Consider the following 17,140-nt stretch of genomic DNA (forward strand, 5'->3'; position numbering starts at 1 on the left):
AAGCCCCATCAGAGCTGGTCATGAAGCAAGAGCAGTAGCAGAGGGAAAGTGTGGACAACAGCTATTGCTGGGATTTTCGAGGGAAAAGCAGGGCAGGGTAGATCACATAGGACTAGCTAGTTGTTATAACTCCAGTGGGCTTTGGGGCAGAGAATCTGTCTTCAGTTTTCTGGTACCTGGCCTTGGGTTGATTTAGGGCAGGGGAAATACTGGCTTGGTGGATAAGAGTTAGATAAAGGAGTTGGTTGGGGGTGTTGACCTGGGATTGGTTGATTTGGATGTGAAAGACATAGTGATAAGCAAGTTGTTTATTATTTCTGGGAGTTAGCTAAATTGGAAGAGGCAGTCACTCCTCAGCCAGCAAGGCCTTCAAAAGGTCAAAAACATCATAAAATATAGAAAATAAACACAAGTTGTTTCATTTTTCGCTAGTAAAAAATATTTCATTATTATGAGTAATGCCATAATGCTATTATATATAATTCTTTGTTGTATAAAAATCATGGGTTTATCTGATTACTTCCTTAATGTAAGTTCTTGGGAAAAGAACTGCTGAGTTTAAGAGCATAAACAAACATATTGTTGAATCATCTTTCAGAAACACTGTAACAGTTTACACTCCCCTAAAGTCCATATTCCTTATAAGTAAGTACTGCTCTGAGCACCCTGGTCTGTGCTTCTTAAAAGGCCCTCACAGCTTTTTGCCCCATCCCTTTCCCTCTTCAGTGTGACAGAAGCGTTGTGTATGATAGTGTTAGGTGTCAGGTCTTTTACAAACTGGCAGAAGGCATTCTCATCCCAGTTTCTATGAGGCTGCTTATCTGGGACCTTTGCCATAGCTTGCTCAGTATATGCTAGATTTGTGTTCCTTGGCCATCTGAATTTCACAGATTAAAAAACCTTAAAAAAAAATTTAGAAAGAACTGGAGGAATTAGCATAAAAGTTGTCAACTTTGTATTATGCCAAGTAAGGATATTTTTAAAACATTAAAAGAAATCTACATTTTAGTCTTTTATAGTTCATAAAAGTAAAGGCATTAACAGCAAAAAGTAGAAAGGATATAACTTAAAAGCCAGTTATTTAAATTGAATAAATTTAATTTTTAGAAAAACTTGCTAAATATTCCTTGTTTTCTAATTTTCCTACTAACTGTGCTAGAATGGTACTGCTGTCCTTTTTGACTTTGGGAGTGTGCTGCACCACATTAAAAAAATGGAAATATAATTCACATAAAAATAAACCATTTAAAATGTGCAATTCTGTGACCTTTAGGATATTCACAGTGTAGTGCAGCCATCACCTGTCTCGTTTCAGAACATTTTCATTGCCCCCAGAAGAGACCCTCATATATCATTAAGGAGTCACTCCCTACTTTATTTTCTGGCAGCCACTAATTTGCTTTTGGTCTCTGGATTTGCCTGTTCTGGATATTTTACAAGGATGGAATCATACAGTGTGTGACCGTTTGTGCCTGGCTTCTTTCACTTGATGGACGCCTTATTTACTGTGCTGATTACATCTTGCTTGAAACTTGGTTTCCAGCATACAACATTCTCCTCATTTCCTTTCTATTCTGGCTACTTCTTCCTCTGTCCATCCCCCAAATGGACAAAAGTGATGTTTCTCAGGGCCTTGCCTTTGGTTTTCTTCTCATCCTGCAGACTCATCCAAGGTGTTCTGATTTGCTGTCATAATTATTACTATATGGTGGTAACTCCCAAATCTCTATTTAAAGATTTCTTTGTCCCTCTGCTGGGTGGACATCTCCACTTGGATATATAGCAGGGCCCCATGTTCAATATACCCAACACTGAATTTCAGGAGACCTTTATTTCCTGTGTCTGGGCTGAATTCCTCTCTTTGAGCTTCCAGAGCATTCAGTACATAGCTGAAACCTGTCATCATTTTATCAACTATGATATTCTAATAGCCTGTTTACTTGGTTCACTTGTTTATTTTTTTCATGAAACTGTAAGCATCTTGGGGTCAGAGATTGCTCACAGTTGTATCCTGAGTGCTTGGTTTAGGGCCCAGCATATAGAATACAGTCAGTAAATGTTTGTTCCATGAATATACAGAGGCAGCATACTAAAGACTGTCATGTGTAACATGTGGCAAAATACTTTATAAAATGTGATCGTTTTTCTCTTTGAAAATAACAGGAATTGTCTAACTTGGCAATATATTTTCCCATTTCAGGAACATTTAGATAGCACCCATGGTTCAGTCCATTCTCTGGATGCAGACTTACTGTTGCCATCCGGGGATCCTTTCAGTAAACCAGACAATGATGTGTTTAAAGATGGACTCAGGAGAGCACAGTCTACAGATAGCCTGGGAACTTCAGGCTCGCTGCAATCCAAAGCTTTAGGCTATAACTACAAAGCAAAATCTGCTGGGAACCTGGACGAATCAGATTTCGGACCGTTGGTAGGAGCAGATTCGGTGACTGAGAACTTTGATACCGCCTCCCTTGGGTCACTGCAAATGCCAAGTGGGTTTATGTTAACCAAAGATCAGGAGAGAGCAATCAAGGCTATGACACCGGAGCAAGAGGAGACGGCATCCCTCCTGTCGAGTGTCACACAGGGCATGGAAAGTGCTTATGTGTCCCCCAGTGGCTACCGCCTAGTCAGTGAGACAGAATGGAATCTCTTGCAGAAAGAGGTGAGCTCTCCTCCTGGCTTTGCCTCTTACTTGCTCTGAGGGATCTGGGTAGCTCTGAATTTATTGTTCATTCAAGAGATAGCCCCTGGAGCCAGTGCTCACACTTGTTGCCAGAAAATGGGTGTTAATCCATGTTGTCTGACCCTTACATTTTCTGCTTTGGCTGTTCCAGGTGGTTATGACAGAAGGGAACTTACTAGCTGATTGTGTTGAGTGTAATCATCACCTGACGTCACACATCTTCAGTTGGAGTGATCTGCCTGAATAGCATAGCTAAGTTTGTGTAGCCTGAATTTGTTTTGCTTTGCAGTTTTGTGTAATCTCAGTGTATTCTAGGAGTCATACTTTCATCTTTCTTTGAAGTCTGAAGTTTAGATGCTTTTCAGTAGTTGATGCTGAGAGTGAGTTTAAGGTGGAGTTGGAAAATATGGGAGAGAAGTGAAGGCAGCCTTTAATGAGGTTAATTTTCCTGCTTATAGTATTTGCAAACTAAGAAGTAAGATTAGGAGATAAAAGCTTAAATATATAGTTGCATAGTGCTTTACAGATTACAAGCCCTTTCACATAGCTCTTCTCTTTGACCTTCTTGATAATAATGAGACAATCAGGGTATGATTTTCTCCAACTTTAGAGATAAGGAAACTGGCTCAGAAAGGTCAGGTGAGTTGCTCAAATTTCCCCTTTGACTTAGAGGCAAAACCTGGATTGGGATTCACATTTTATGACTTCCAGTGGTTTCTTTTACTCAGGTCCACTTTTCTTTAAAGAAACTTGGTTAGCAGGTGGAACAGCTTGTTAAGGCTGAAAGAAACTATTCTCCTTGGGCTTATGCAGAACATGTGAAAAGGTGCTACTTAATTGTTTCATACCTGCTTTGTGCTTGGAGCTGGTGAAATGGTTAATTGGCACTCCGAGCTCCTGTCTCCTCTTGTTGGCTAGTATTGATTTAAATTGTGTGTGCCACGGTATAGTACCTTTTACTTTCCTTGTGTTTTCCTCAAATGTGGTAGTTTGGGGTCCCGAGCCTCTTGGTGATAAGGTTGTGTCCCTTGTTTTCCTATCATACTTGTATGGGACTTAGGATTTTTTAGAATTCAACTCTATATTATAACTTCTTGCCATAAGTCCCTGAATAAATTGTTTACTCCGTTTTCTACTTGGAGTAGCATAGGTAAGACTACAAGTATTCCTCATGTATGTTTTGTGGACTTATTTTGTTCACTCTAATAAGAGATAATTTTGGTGTCCTTCAGATACACAATGCTGGAAATAAACTTGGTAGACGCTGTGATATGTGTTCCAATTATGAAAAACAATTACAAGGAATTCAGATTCAGGAGGCTGAAACAAGAGACCAGGTGAGTTTCTTTTGGGGTGTGCAAAACTGGTAAGCTGTTGTTTTCATTGGAGCTGCTGAATTAATTGCTTTTCACCCCTCCCAATTTGCTTTATGAAGTTTATCCATCTTGTGAAGTCTGAAATAATCTGGTGCTTGTGATGTCAGTTACATATCCAGTGGCAGGACATGACAGAATTTTTGCTTTTGTGTGTCTTTGCATGGCTAGCTTGCCCAGTACCACACTGGTCAGCTCAGCTGGCATATCTCCTCTCCAACCTGTTCTTTCTGCTCAAGGCCTAGACAGGTTATTGTCATGAATGCATACACATGGAAAGTGCTTTATGATTATGGAGGGTTAGGGAGATAAGGGGTTTACTATTGCTTATTGGATAAAAGCTTAATTGAATATTACATTACCATTGTTTGGACTCTTTGTTGCTTATTGCCCATGTCTTGTCATAAATTTGTTGAAATAAGGGTAGTTTATGGGGTCACAGAAATTAAGATTTGGTAGATCAGATATGCTGAGATTGACAAGACCTTTCCAAATACAATACAAAAACAAGACTGGGAGCTGGCTGTGGCTCAGATAATGAACTCCTTATTGCCAAATTCAGACTTAATTGGAGAAAGTAGGGAAAACCACTAGACCATTCAGGTATGACCTAAATCAAATCCCTTACGATTATACAGTGGACAAATAGATTCAAAGGATTAGATCTGATAGACAGACTGCCTGGAGAACTATAGATGGAGGTACGTGACATTGTACAGGAGGCAGTGATCAAGACCATCCCCAAGAAAAAGAAATGCAAAAAGGCAAAATGGTTGTCTGAGGAGGCCTTACAAATAGCTGAGAAAAGAAGAGAAACGAAAGGCAAAGGAGAAAGGGAAAGATATACCCATTTGAATGCAGAGTTCCAAAGAATAGCAAGGAGAAATAAGAAAGCCTTCTTCAGCTATCAATGCAAAGAAATAGAGGCAAACAATAGAATGGGAAAGACTAGAGATCTCTTCAAGAAAATTAGAGATACCAAGGGAACATTTCATGCAACTGCTGCTGCTGCAAAGATGGGCACAATAAAGGACAGAAATGGTATGGACCTAAGAGAAGCAGAAGAGGTGGCAAGAATACACAGAAGAACTATACAAAAAATATCTTCATGACCTAGATAACCACGATGGCGTGATCATTGACCTAGAGCCAGACATCCTGGAATGTGAAGTCAAGTGGGCCTTAGGAAGCATCACTATGAACAAAGCTAGTGGAGGTGATGGAATTCCAGTTGATCTATTTCAAATCCTAAAAGATGATGCTGTGAAAGTGCTGCACTCAATATGCCAGCAAATCTGGAAAACTCAGCAGTGGTCACAGGACTGGAAAAGGTCAGTTTTCATTCCAGTCCAAAGAAGGACAATGCCAAAGAATGTTCAAACTAACGCACAATTGCACTCATCTTACACGCCAGCAAAGTAATGCTCAAAATTCTCCAAGCCAGGCTTCAACAGTACGTGAACCATGAAATTCCAGATGTTGAAGCTGGATTTAGAAAAGGCAGAGGAACCAGAGATCAAATTGCCAACATCCGCTGGATCATGGAAAAAGCAAGAGAGTTCCAGAAAAACACCTACTTCTGCTTTATTGACTATGCTAAAGCCTTTGACTGTGTGGATCACAATAAACTGTGGAAAATTCTTCAAGAGGTGGGAATACCAGATCACCTGACCTGCCTCCTGAGAAATCTGTATGCAGGTCAAGAAGCAACAGTTAGAACTGGCCATAGAACTACAAACTGGTTCCAAATTGGGAAAGGAGTAAGTCAAGACTGTATATTGTCACCCTGCTTGTTTAACTTGTATGCAGAGTACGTCATGCAAAATGCTGGGCTGGGTGAAACACAAGCTGGAATCATGGTTGCTGGGAGAAATATCAATAACCTCAGATATGCAGATGACACCACCCTCATGGCAGAAAGCAAAGAAGTAAAGGGCTTCTTGATGAAAGTGAAAGAGGGGAGTGAAAAAGTTGGCTTAAAACTCAGCATTCAGAAAATTAAGATCATGGCTTCCGGTCCCATCAATTCATGACAAATAGAGGGGGAAACAATGGAAACAGTGACAAACTTAATTTTTGGGGGCTCCAAAATCACTGCAGATGGTGACTGCAGCCATGAAATTAAAAGATGCTTGCTCCTTGGAAGAAAAGTTATGACCAACCTAGACAGCGTATTAAAAAGCAGAGACATTACTTTACCAATATTACTTTACTATCTAGTCAAAGCTCTGGTTTTTCCGTAGTCATGTATGGATGTGAGAGTTGGACTATAAAGAAAGCTGAGTGCAGAAGAATTGATGCTTTTGAACTGTGGTGTTGGAGAAGACTCTTAAGAGCCCCTTGGACTGCGAGGAGATCCAACCAGTCCATCCTAAAGGAAATCAGTCCTGAATATTCATTGGAAGAACTGATGCTGAAGCTGAAACTCCAGTACTTTGGCCACCTTATGTGAAGAGTTGACTCTTTGGAAAAGACTCTGATGCTGGGAGGGATTTGGGGCAGGAGGAGAAGGGGACAACAGAGGATGAGATGGCTGGATGGCATCACTGACTTGATGGACATTAGTTTGAGTAGGCTCTGGGAGTTGATGATAGACAGGGAAGCCTGGTGTGCAGCAGTCCATGGGGTCACAAAGAGTCAGACACAACTGAGCAAATGCTGAACTTGCCAAATACAGTGCCTAATAGTGGGTTCCTTGATAACATTTAGAACATAATATAGAATTTCATGAGAGTAGACTTGTGAAAGTATATACAAGGAAAAAAATAATTTTTTTCTAATATTTTCAAATTGTTCTTTGGTTATTATGGAAATGCTACCCTAGTCTTTAAGCTTAAGCTGATTAGAATGATGGCTTAATATTTTCAAATGCCTTTGGCATGAATTTCCTCCGTGTGTGTGTGTGTGTGTGTGTGTTTGTTTAGATGCCTTAAAGGTAAATTTCTAAAGCTGTTTGTGAAGCTAATATAGCAATAGATGGCCTCTGGTAGTTTGGTACAGGAATGGGTCATCTTGGGTTCCATAGTCATGTCAGACATTTTGCTCTTGCTTCAGCGTGTAGGCACTTTGCTGGGTTCTGAGTGTTTAGATACAGAGAGAACACAGTACTGCCCATGGGGAGTTTTTAGTGTTTCAACCCAAGCCATCCTTTCAGTGTGGGTTGTTCTTGTACAAATAGAACTAGATGAGGAGTAGAGACATCTAACTTAACTATGGGATGTTAACTAGGGAAGGTTAGGGTTCAGTTCAGTTGCTCAGTCGTGTCCGACTCTTTGCGACCCCATGAATTGCAGCACGCCAGGCCTCTCTGTCCATCACCAACTCCTGGAGTTCACTCAAACTCATGTCCATCGAGTCAGTGATGCCGTCCAGCCATCACATCCTCTGTTGTCCCCTTCTCCTTCTGCCCCCAATTCCTCCCAGCATCAGAGTGTTTTCCAGTGAGTCAACTCTTCGCATCAGGTGACCAAAGTACTGGAGTTTCAGCTTTAGCATCAGTCCTTCCAAAGAACACCCAGGACTGATCTCCTTTAGAATGGACTGGTTGGATCTCTCAAGAGTTAGGGTTAGGGTTCAGCTAAGTTTGTTTTAGAGCTAGTAGGGAAAGGGTGTTGAAAGAGAGGAAAGATGTGAACAGTCATGAAGGAAAATTGTGTGTTCCAGGGACTGTGACTAGTTCATGTGGCTAGGCATAGGACGTGTGAGGGTCGGGAGATAGAGAGAGAGTTGGGGAAAATGGTGGGAAAAGAAGCTCCAAAGGGAAGGCCATGATGAGATCACTGAGGGGAGCAGTGTAATGATGACTGAAGGGGTTTAAATTTTATCTTGAAGACTTTGGGAGGCATTTAAGGATTTTAAGTAGGGACTTAATATGATTTGACTTTCATTTTAGAAATATTTATTGTGTTAGTGTGGATTGTAGACTGGAGGCTGAAGACAGATTAGAGTCAAGGAGGCCAGGGCCCTAGCCTAGAAGACATAGGAGAGGAAAAGCGTATATTTTCAAATGGATATGAAAAATGTATTGTTAACTGTAAAGCACAATGTAGTTAACTCATCTCAATTTTTTCCTAAATTGAAAAATACGATTCTCAGGAAAAAAGATTATATTTAAAATTTCCTGGAGCTAGGGATTTAAAAAAATTCTATGAAAATTCTGCTACTTCCTTCTAATTGACATTTAAAATTGCATAGGTGAAAAAACTACAGGTGATGCTAAGGCAAGCAAATGATCAGTTAGAGAAGACGATGAAAGATAAACAGGAACTGGAAGACTTCATAAAGCAGAGCACTGAAGATTCCAGTCACCAGGTAAATGAGGGTTTTAGAATGTGACCCGTGGGAGATGACTGAGTTGTTTAAATGAGAGAGTTCTAAAAACAAAGTAATATTTTTTTCTTGCCCCGAAGATCTGACAGTTCTGTTATTTTCCATCAGATAAAAATATCTCAAACTGATCTTTCTCTGGTGTCTGTTTTACAGATTTAAGGAAAATAACTTTTGAAATAACTGATTAGTGAATAATCAGGAGGCTCTGGCTCCCTTTTCCCCTTTGATTTTTATTAGGTTTTTCTGCTGCATAAGAAACCTGCTGACAAAGATATTAGTTATCTTCTTGACTTTTTGAAAAAGTGTAGCATGCCTAGAAAACCCCCCAACCTTATATACAGATACACCAAACATACCTGAACTAATATCTGTATAACCACCAAGATTGACTGATAGAAACCTAGCTGCTGCTGCTGCTGCTGCTAAGTTGCTTCAGTCGTGTCCGACTCCGTGTGACCCCATAGACAGCAGCCCACCAGGCTCCGCTGTCCCTGGGATTCTCCAGGCAAGAACACTGGAATGGGTTGCCATTTCCTTCTGCAAGAAACCTAGCTAGTACGTCAGAAACCCTCACTTCCCCCCTCCGCTTACTGTTTTCTCCCCAGAAGTAAGTATAGCCCTAACTTAACACCGTTAGATTAGTTTTGTCTGCTTTTTTATTTTAACAAGTGAATTACATAGTTTGTATTCTTTTGTGTCTGTCTTTCTCCATTCAACATTGTGGCGTTCCTGGTTACAAATGTGTGGCAGTTGTTATTTTCATTGTTGTATAGTTGTACAGTTCATTATATGGTTATATTATAATTTATCCATCTTAATGTTGATTAGCCTTTGGGTTGTATACATTTCTGGGATATTATGAATAATTCTACTTTGAAATTTTTGTATAGGACTTTTTGCACATGTTGCTGCTGCTGGGTATATGCCTAGGAGTGGAATGTCTGGGTCAAAATGTTCAAAATGTATGTCAACTTTTGGAGATAATAGTGCCAGAAAGTGGTTGTATGAGTTTATACTCTCCCCAGCAAATTCCTGTGGGTCCACAGTCTTGGCAGATTTTGTTTTGTTTTATTTTAACTATAGCTGTTTTGGTGGGTGTGTAGTAGTATTTCATTGTGGCTTAGTTTGCATTTCTGTTATGACCATTGAGGTTATTTAGCATTTTTTGTGTCTATTTGCCATTGGGATATTGTTGTGTGTGTGTGTGTGTATGTATGAAATTACTTCTCAAGTCTTATTTTTTTTATTGGGTTGTTTCTCTCTCTCTCTTTTTTTTTTTTTTTCTCTCTTTTTTTTTTTTGCTTGTTCTTCTCTTAGGAATTCTTTACATGATCTTGTTAGAACCTTTGCTGATGTGTCCTGAATGTCTTCTACCTAGTACCTTATGTTTTTGTTATTTTAATGATGTCTTTTGAAGAAGTTTATTAACTTTAATATAGTTAAATTTATTGATCCTTCTCTTTATGATTTAGTGATTTTTATCATGATCCTGGGGTTATGAACATATTTTCATATATTTTGTAGAAGCTTCATCGTTTATAGCTACCTGCATTTATATCCAAAATCCATCTAGAAGTGAGTTTTATGTATAAGCTATATATAAGGGTAAATTTTTATACATTCTTTTTTTTCATTTGGATAGTCCATTCCTGTACCATTTAGTGAAAGATTACCTTTTTATCATTGCTCTGCAAGATCATCTTTGTAAGCTATCAAGTGAACATACATGTGTGGGTCAGTTTCAGGACTCTATTTTAATTAATTAATCTGTTCACCTGTTTTTGTGCCAGATTCTGTGATAGTCAGTTTTTCACTTTTTTTTAGTTTTTATTTCTCTACTAAGAACCATGTTTTCATTCATTTCAAGAGTATTCACCTTTACTCTAGGCAGCATAGTTACAATCGCTACTTCAAAATCTTTGATAATTCCAATCTAGGTTGTCATGGGGTTGGCATATGTTGATTTTCTTTCCTGTTGAGAATTGGCCACATTTTCCTGATTCTTTCTATGTCAAGTACTTTTAGATTGATCTTGGAGACTATGAATGTTTTTTTGTGAGACTGAGTTCTGTTATCCAGATTAGGTTCAGTTCATAAGTTCTGTCTTGCCTAGTGTAGTAGGTAGTTCTAATGTCAGTTCATTGTTGAAAGCCTTTGCCGTGCTTCTCTGACTGTGTCCCTGTGTGTATATAGCTCAGGGGTGAGTGTGAGACTTGTGCTGGTTCACGCACAGAATTAGGGCATCCTCTTCTAGCTTTCTCTCTCAATACCACTGTACTCTTCAGCTCACAGGGACCCTGTCCTGGCCCTGTGGTCAGAAAGACAGTTGTTTATCCTGTGCTGCTGCATCTCTTGTTGCTTTACAGTTGGAGCCGCTCTCAGATTCATGCTGGCAAGAAAATAGGAAAAAACCCCAAATAAGCAGTAAACTGCTGTATAAATTGTTCTTCTCATCTGCTTTTGTTTAGTTTTTAGAGTCCTCAGGTAGTTGCTTTTTGTATTTTACCCAGAAATTTTTGGGTGTAATCAGGGGAGAGAATGGCCTTGGTGGGCTTAGTCCCTCTTGGACAGTGCCAGAAGTCCATTCTCTTATATTTTTGTTTATTAGACGTATCTTTTTCTTCCACCTTCATTCAGGAAGGATACTCTGGCCAGGTGTAGAATTCTCAGTACTTACGTTGTTTTCTTTCAGCACTTTGAAGTTATTATTCCATTGCTTCTGGCTTCCATGTTTCTGATGAGAAGTCAGCTATCAGTCTTATTATTGCTCCTTTGAAGGAAAAATGTCATTTTTTCCCTAGCTCTTTTTAAAAATGTTCTTTTGTCTTTTGTTAACAATTGTACTCTACTATATACCTCAGTGTATTTTTCTTCATATTTCTGCTGTTTGGAGTTCACAGGGTATCTTGGGTCTCTGAACCAGTGTTCTCACATCATAATTGGAATTTTCTCAACCATATGTCTCTTTAAAAATTTGTTTTTTATTGATACAGTAAAGTGCATAACTCTCAAGTGTACAATTTGGTGAGCTTTATTTTGTGGACAGTTTTACCAGGTAATAAATTATCGTCTGCATCAAGATATAGACCACTTTTAATACCTTTATGTTCTTTACTAATAAGTAAATACCCTACCTGCTGTATTTAGAGGTGGCCAGTATTCTAGCTTTTAACACTATGTTTTTAGTATTGCTTGTTCTTGGACTTCATGTGAATGGAATCATATGGTGTGTAGCCTTTAGGATCCAGTCTGTTTGGTCATTGTGTCTGTGAGACTTATCCATACTGTTCTGTGTATCAGTGGTTAGGTTTTTTAATGCTGTGTATATTCTGTAACATGATTATAGCATAGTTCATTTATCCATTCTACAGTTGAGAGATATTTGGATTGTTTCTGGTTTTTGACTATTGTGAGTGAACATACTTTCTAACATTCTTGTACATGTCTTTTAGTGGACATGTGGACTTATTTCTCTTGAGTATGTGTAGGTGTGAAATTATGGAGTTTTTGCATAGGTTAATTTTAACTCTACCATTTATTTCCATTGACTGTTACGGTCTTCAAATATTTTTTGTATGTTAGACGTTAGCATTGCATCTACATGGCTTCTTTAATCTTCTTTATTTCCCATCATTTTTGTCTTTATTATCGTCAGATCACTGATTTTCTCTTCCAGTAGGTCTAATCTAAATTTATTCATTGAATTTTTAATAATTTGGATAATTGCTTTTTTTAGTTTATTATTTCCATTTGGTTGTTTTTATTGTTTCCATTAAATCTCTGGTGGGGCTAAATTTCTAAACAGATCAAATACAGCTATTTTAAAGTCTGCTTTTAATAACATGTGGATTCATTGTAGATGTGTTTCTGTTTTGTTTTCTATCATTTCCTTTTGTTTTTTTTATCATAGTCTTTTCTTGTGAATTCTTACTTGAGTGCTAGACATTATATATGAAAATTGTTGAAATGAAATAATTTTTCTTAGAGGCAGACAACTAGTTGTGGGTCACCAATAATCCAGTCATGGATCACCTTAATTTGTTTACAGGAATTGAGATTATATGAAGTTGTGAAGGTTGATTATTTTAAATTCTTTCCTTATACTCTTGGGTATGTCCCTTTGGGGACCCAATCCAAAGTGCAGGGTGTTACCAGGGATTCCTGTGTAGTGGGTCTTGGACTCTTTTAACTTTTGCCCCTCTTCCTGAGGCTCTGAGACACTCTGCTCCATTTCTCAGTGTCGCATCTGTTATTTTTGGAATTGGCACATGCTTCTGGAGAAGAGCTGTTGCAGAGGCTGCATCCAGTTCTCCAAGTGTCCTCATTCTGGTCCTCGGCTCTGTGATTATTTTTTGCCTTATTTTTGTCTGGTTTTCTTAATTCTCAACAGGAAGGTTGGTTCACATTACATATTTTGCTACTACTGGAGACAGAATTCTGAAACTAATCATTTTTAAAATGTCTAACCAAATTTATTTTTATTTTACCAGTCTTATATACAAGTCATCAACTTGTACATAAACCCCTCATCGGGAACATTAAACTAATTCAGGGGAGTTTCTCATGTATCTCTTCTCTTAAGTACATCATCTTGGAAGACTGCAGCTAGTTCAGAGAAGATTTGTTTATCCTTTAAACTGTGTGGGTTTTTGTGTGTGTGTGGACAGTTTCAAATTTTTTTTGATTTTTAATTAACTCTTTTAAGAATAATATTTATGACTGGGTCACATGGATTAATATCTGTGTCTAGAGACCATATAATGCGTTGTCCATGTATGGCAGTGGGTGACCCCTGGGGAGTTTTGGTACTGCCGTGTGTCATCTGAAAGGCTGAGATGTTTGTACACAGTGGGTCCACACATATTTGTTGAATGATAGATGAGTGGTGTTTTATGAACTACTAAAAAAATCAATTCTGGACATTAAGCAGGAGATGGTAGAGTTAGTTTCAGAATAGCCAGATTCCTAATAGCCATATTTTCTGTGTATGATTTTTTTTTTTTTTCTTTCAAGATCTCTGCACTTGTCCTAAGAGCCCAAGCATCGGAAATCTTACTTGAAGAGTTACAGCAGGGGTTTTCCCAGGCAAAGAGGGATGTTCAGGAACAGATGGTAAGTTAACAGTTAAATAAACATTAACTATGGTAAATATTTTGAGTAAACTCTAAGAGATCATGGAGGACAGAGGAGCCTGGCATGCTGCAGTCCATGGGGTCTCAAAGAGTAGGACATGACTTAGGTGACTTAACAACAACATATTAAGTGCATTCTATCTTGAAATAATCTTTGATATGACTTTATCTTCCTGGCCAAAGTGGTTCCTGTTATGTTTTTCAGAGCCTACAGAACATTAGTAATGAACAAGATTATGTAAAGAGATTATTCTTTTTTTAAACTTACCTCTTGATTAAAAAAAATGATCACATTTAACTTACTTTTCTTTGATTTGAGAAATCTAAACAAAATAAACTATGGGCCAGCATTTAATTTTCAGTTATGAATACAAGTTAAATGTTAACCTCTAAAAGCCCTAGGAGAGGTACAGCTTTTGAGCAGCTACTGCACTTTTCCTGGACAGCTGACTTATTAAAAAAAAGAAAAAAGCCTCAGTAATTTCATAGGCATTATGATATGATAAAAGTGCATCATAATTGCTACAGTAATGGAGAACTTCTAGAAGGCTGTCAGTTTTGAGAGGAATAGGAACAGATAGCTTCCCAAACAAGAACTGCCTGGAACCTCTGCAGAATTGTTCTCCAGCTTTGGGCCTCCTCCTCCCCAGGCAGGCTCCATTTGCCTTTTCTTCCATTTTCTCAGAGTTGGAGCCTTGCATCTGACGGCCCTTTGTAAATTACACCAGTGCTGGTCCTGCTGGAGTGATCCTGCAGAGTTGCCTCTTGTCCATCTCCTCCAGGGATGACAGGAAAACACACAGACCCTAGATTGTATGGTAATTGTTTGTTTTTGAGGGGCATTGGGTCAGTATATGAATGGCCTTGAGCTGACCCCTGAATACCAGCCCTGGTCTTTTGAGGAACATCTCATTCTCAACATTGACTGGAGAGTTTCATGTCTTTTCATTAATTAGAGACTATGAAATAATAATCTGACCTCAAAAACAGTTAAATGCTGGCAAAGTTTCATTACTCAGTTTCTCCTCTTCAGAGAAGAGTAGCTACGGTAATGGTTGGAATCTTGATATCTCCCACTGTTTTGAAAATTTTCAAACTAAGAGATGTTTATGTTTATGGAATGAACACTCATAAGATCTTCACTTAGGCTTACCAGTTAATATTTTGCCACATTTTGTGTGCTTCCAGTTGTTACTCAGTCTCTTTCATATATATGTATGTTATATAATGTACATGTGTATTTGTTTTTTTTTTTCTGAGCCATTTGAAAGTAAGTTGTAGACATCATGACACTCCTAAATGTCTCAGTATGTGTCTCCAAAGAACAAAGAAGTTGTTCTAGGTAATCACAATACTGTTACTATGTGCTTAAAATGTAACTATTGTTCCCCAAAGCCCTTGATTGTTTTAGTGCTCCTTTTACTTTTTGATCAAGGAACCAGTCAAAGATCACATATTGTTACTTTGTTGTCATGTCACTTTATTCTTTTAATCTAGAATAGTCACCCACTTCTTTTTTTTCCTTTGGCATTTACAACATTAACATTGTTAATAAGAGTCCAGACCATTTGCCTTGTAGAGTGTATTTGATTATTTCCACATGGTCAGACAGTTTGGAAAGAATACTACATGGATGAAATGATTCAGTGGAAAGTTCATAACAAGAGGCATGTAATGATGGGTGGTTCCGTTGTTGGTGACATTAAGCTCCATCACTTGGTTAAGATGGGGACACAGTAGTTTTAGAGTGATTACATTAATATTGCTACCAACAGCAAACCTATTAAGTGAAGTTCAGCATTTCTTTGTTGGCCCTCCATATCCATTGGGTCCGCATACGTGGATGCAGAGGGCTGGCTGTAAGTGAGTTGAGTATCTCACATTTGGTATGGGAGCATGTCTTGGAATCAATACTCGGTGGATACCAAAGAACAACTGTAGTTCTTTTTACTCTGAGAATGTATCCCAGGTGAGGATTTACAGTCTGGGTGTTGTGTTTAAAAATTACTTGAATTGGTTTTTCTTTCTATGGTTGTGTTATCAGTTTGAATACAGTTCAGTTTAGTTGCTCAGTCGTGTCCAACTCTTTGCAATCCCATGAACCGCAGCACGCCGGGCCTCCCTGTCCATTACCAATTCCCGGAGTCCACCCAAACCCATGTCCATTGTGTCGGTGATGCCATCCAGCCATCTCATCCTCTGTCGTCCCCTTCTCCTCCTGCTCTCAATCTTTCCCAGCGTCTTTTCAAATGAGTCAGCTCTTCGCATCAGGTGGCCAAAGTATTGGAGTTTCAGCTTCAACATCAGTCCTTCCAATGAACACCCAGGACTGATTTCCTTTAGGATGGACTGGTTGGATCTCCTTGCAGGCCAAGGGACTCTCAAGAGTCTTCTCCAACACCACAGTTCAAAAGCATCACTTCTTTGGTGCTCAGCTTTGTTTATAGTCCAACTCTCACATCCATACATGACCACTGGAAAAACCATAGCCTTGGCTAGACAGACCTTTGTTGACAAAGTAATGTTTCTGCTTTTTAATATGCTGTCTAGGTTCGTCATAACTGTCCTTCCAAGGAGTAAGCGTCTTTTAATTTCATGGCTGCAGTCACCATCTGCAGTGATTCTGGAGCCCAGGAAAATAAAGTCAGCCACTGTTTCCACTGTTTCCCCATCTATTTCCCATGAAGTGATGGGACCGGATGCCATGATCTTCGTTTTCTGAATGTTGAGCTTTAAGCCAATTTTTTCACTCTCCTTTTTCACTTTCATCAAGAGGCTTTTTAGTTCCTCTTCACTTTCTGCCATAAGGGTGGTGTCATCTGCATATCTGAGGTTATTGATATTTCTCCCAGCAATCTTGATTCCAGCTTGTGCTTCTTCCAGCTCAGCGTTTCTCATGATGTACTCTGCATAGAAGTTAAACAAGCAGAGTGACAATACACAGCCTTGACGTACTCCTTTACCTATTTGGAACCAGTCTATTGAATATAAACACAAGCAAATGGAGCTGTGTATTACATTTTTGATTTTCTTCTTTTTTGATTTACTCTTTTGTTTTCTGAACAAGCAACATGGTTCATAAATCAGAACCATAAGCATATGTAACCACTTAGAAATTTCACTGCCATTCCCTCATCCTTTCACTCAGTTCCCACCCACTCCTATCCATGATATTTTACAAGTATTCTTGGTTTATCTTTGTTTTCCTCGTTACAGTAATAAACAAATATAAACATATTCTCTTTTTCCCTTCTTTCATATCCAAAAGGTAGTAGAGTGCTAATGTTTTGTTGGGTTGAAATTAAGCATAAGGCAGCATTCTGGTCTGAAATAAATAAGAGCTGGTAGAATTAACCAAAACTTTTACATGACCTTGCCTTCCTACCAGCAGCCTGGTTGTCCTTCAGGATGCAGTGGTCACCTTCTGTGGGAAATCTTCTTGAATCCTCTCTGCTAATTAGATGCCCTTTGTCCCTTTATCACTGCGGTACCCTTGTCTGTTACAGCACCTGAAGTATGGTTGGGTGATTCTGGGTTTACTTGTCTTTCCCTCCACTGCACCATGAGCTTCTCTAGGGCAGTCTGTTGGTTATCCCTGTTTCCCATAGGCAGTAAAA

At 38.8% G+C, this 17,140-nt stretch overlaps 1 protein-coding gene across 10 annotated transcripts in view; it reads left to right on the forward strand.

Moving 5' to 3' along the window:
• RABEP1 (rabaptin, RAB GTPase binding effector protein 1) overlaps positions 1–17,140 on the forward strand; it is a 99,501-nt gene that overhangs the window by 67,179 nt on the left and 15,182 nt on the right. For 7 of the 10 annotated variants that reach the window (XM_086359482.1, XM_086359484.1, XM_086359485.1 and 4 more), the window contains 4 exons: positions 2,201–2,668; positions 3,922–4,026; positions 8,257–8,373; positions 13,405–13,503. In XM_086359482.1, coding sequence (XP_086215608.1) covers positions 2,201–2,668; positions 3,922–4,026; positions 8,257–8,373; positions 13,405–13,503 — 789 coding nt within the window. The remainder of the gene's footprint in view (positions 1–2,200; positions 2,669–3,921; positions 4,027–8,256; positions 8,374–13,404; positions 13,504–17,140) is intronic. The other 3 variants (XM_086359487.1, XM_086359486.1, XM_086359491.1) reach the window with 1 other exon arrangement.

The sequence above is a fragment of the Bos grunniens genome, chromosome 19 (assembly GCF_055505025.1).
Source record: "Bos grunniens cultivar Pamir isolate PY7600 chromosome 19, Bosgru_T2T1.0, whole genome shotgun sequence".
NCBI lineage: Eukaryota > Metazoa > Chordata > Mammalia > Artiodactyla > Bovidae > Bos > Bos grunniens.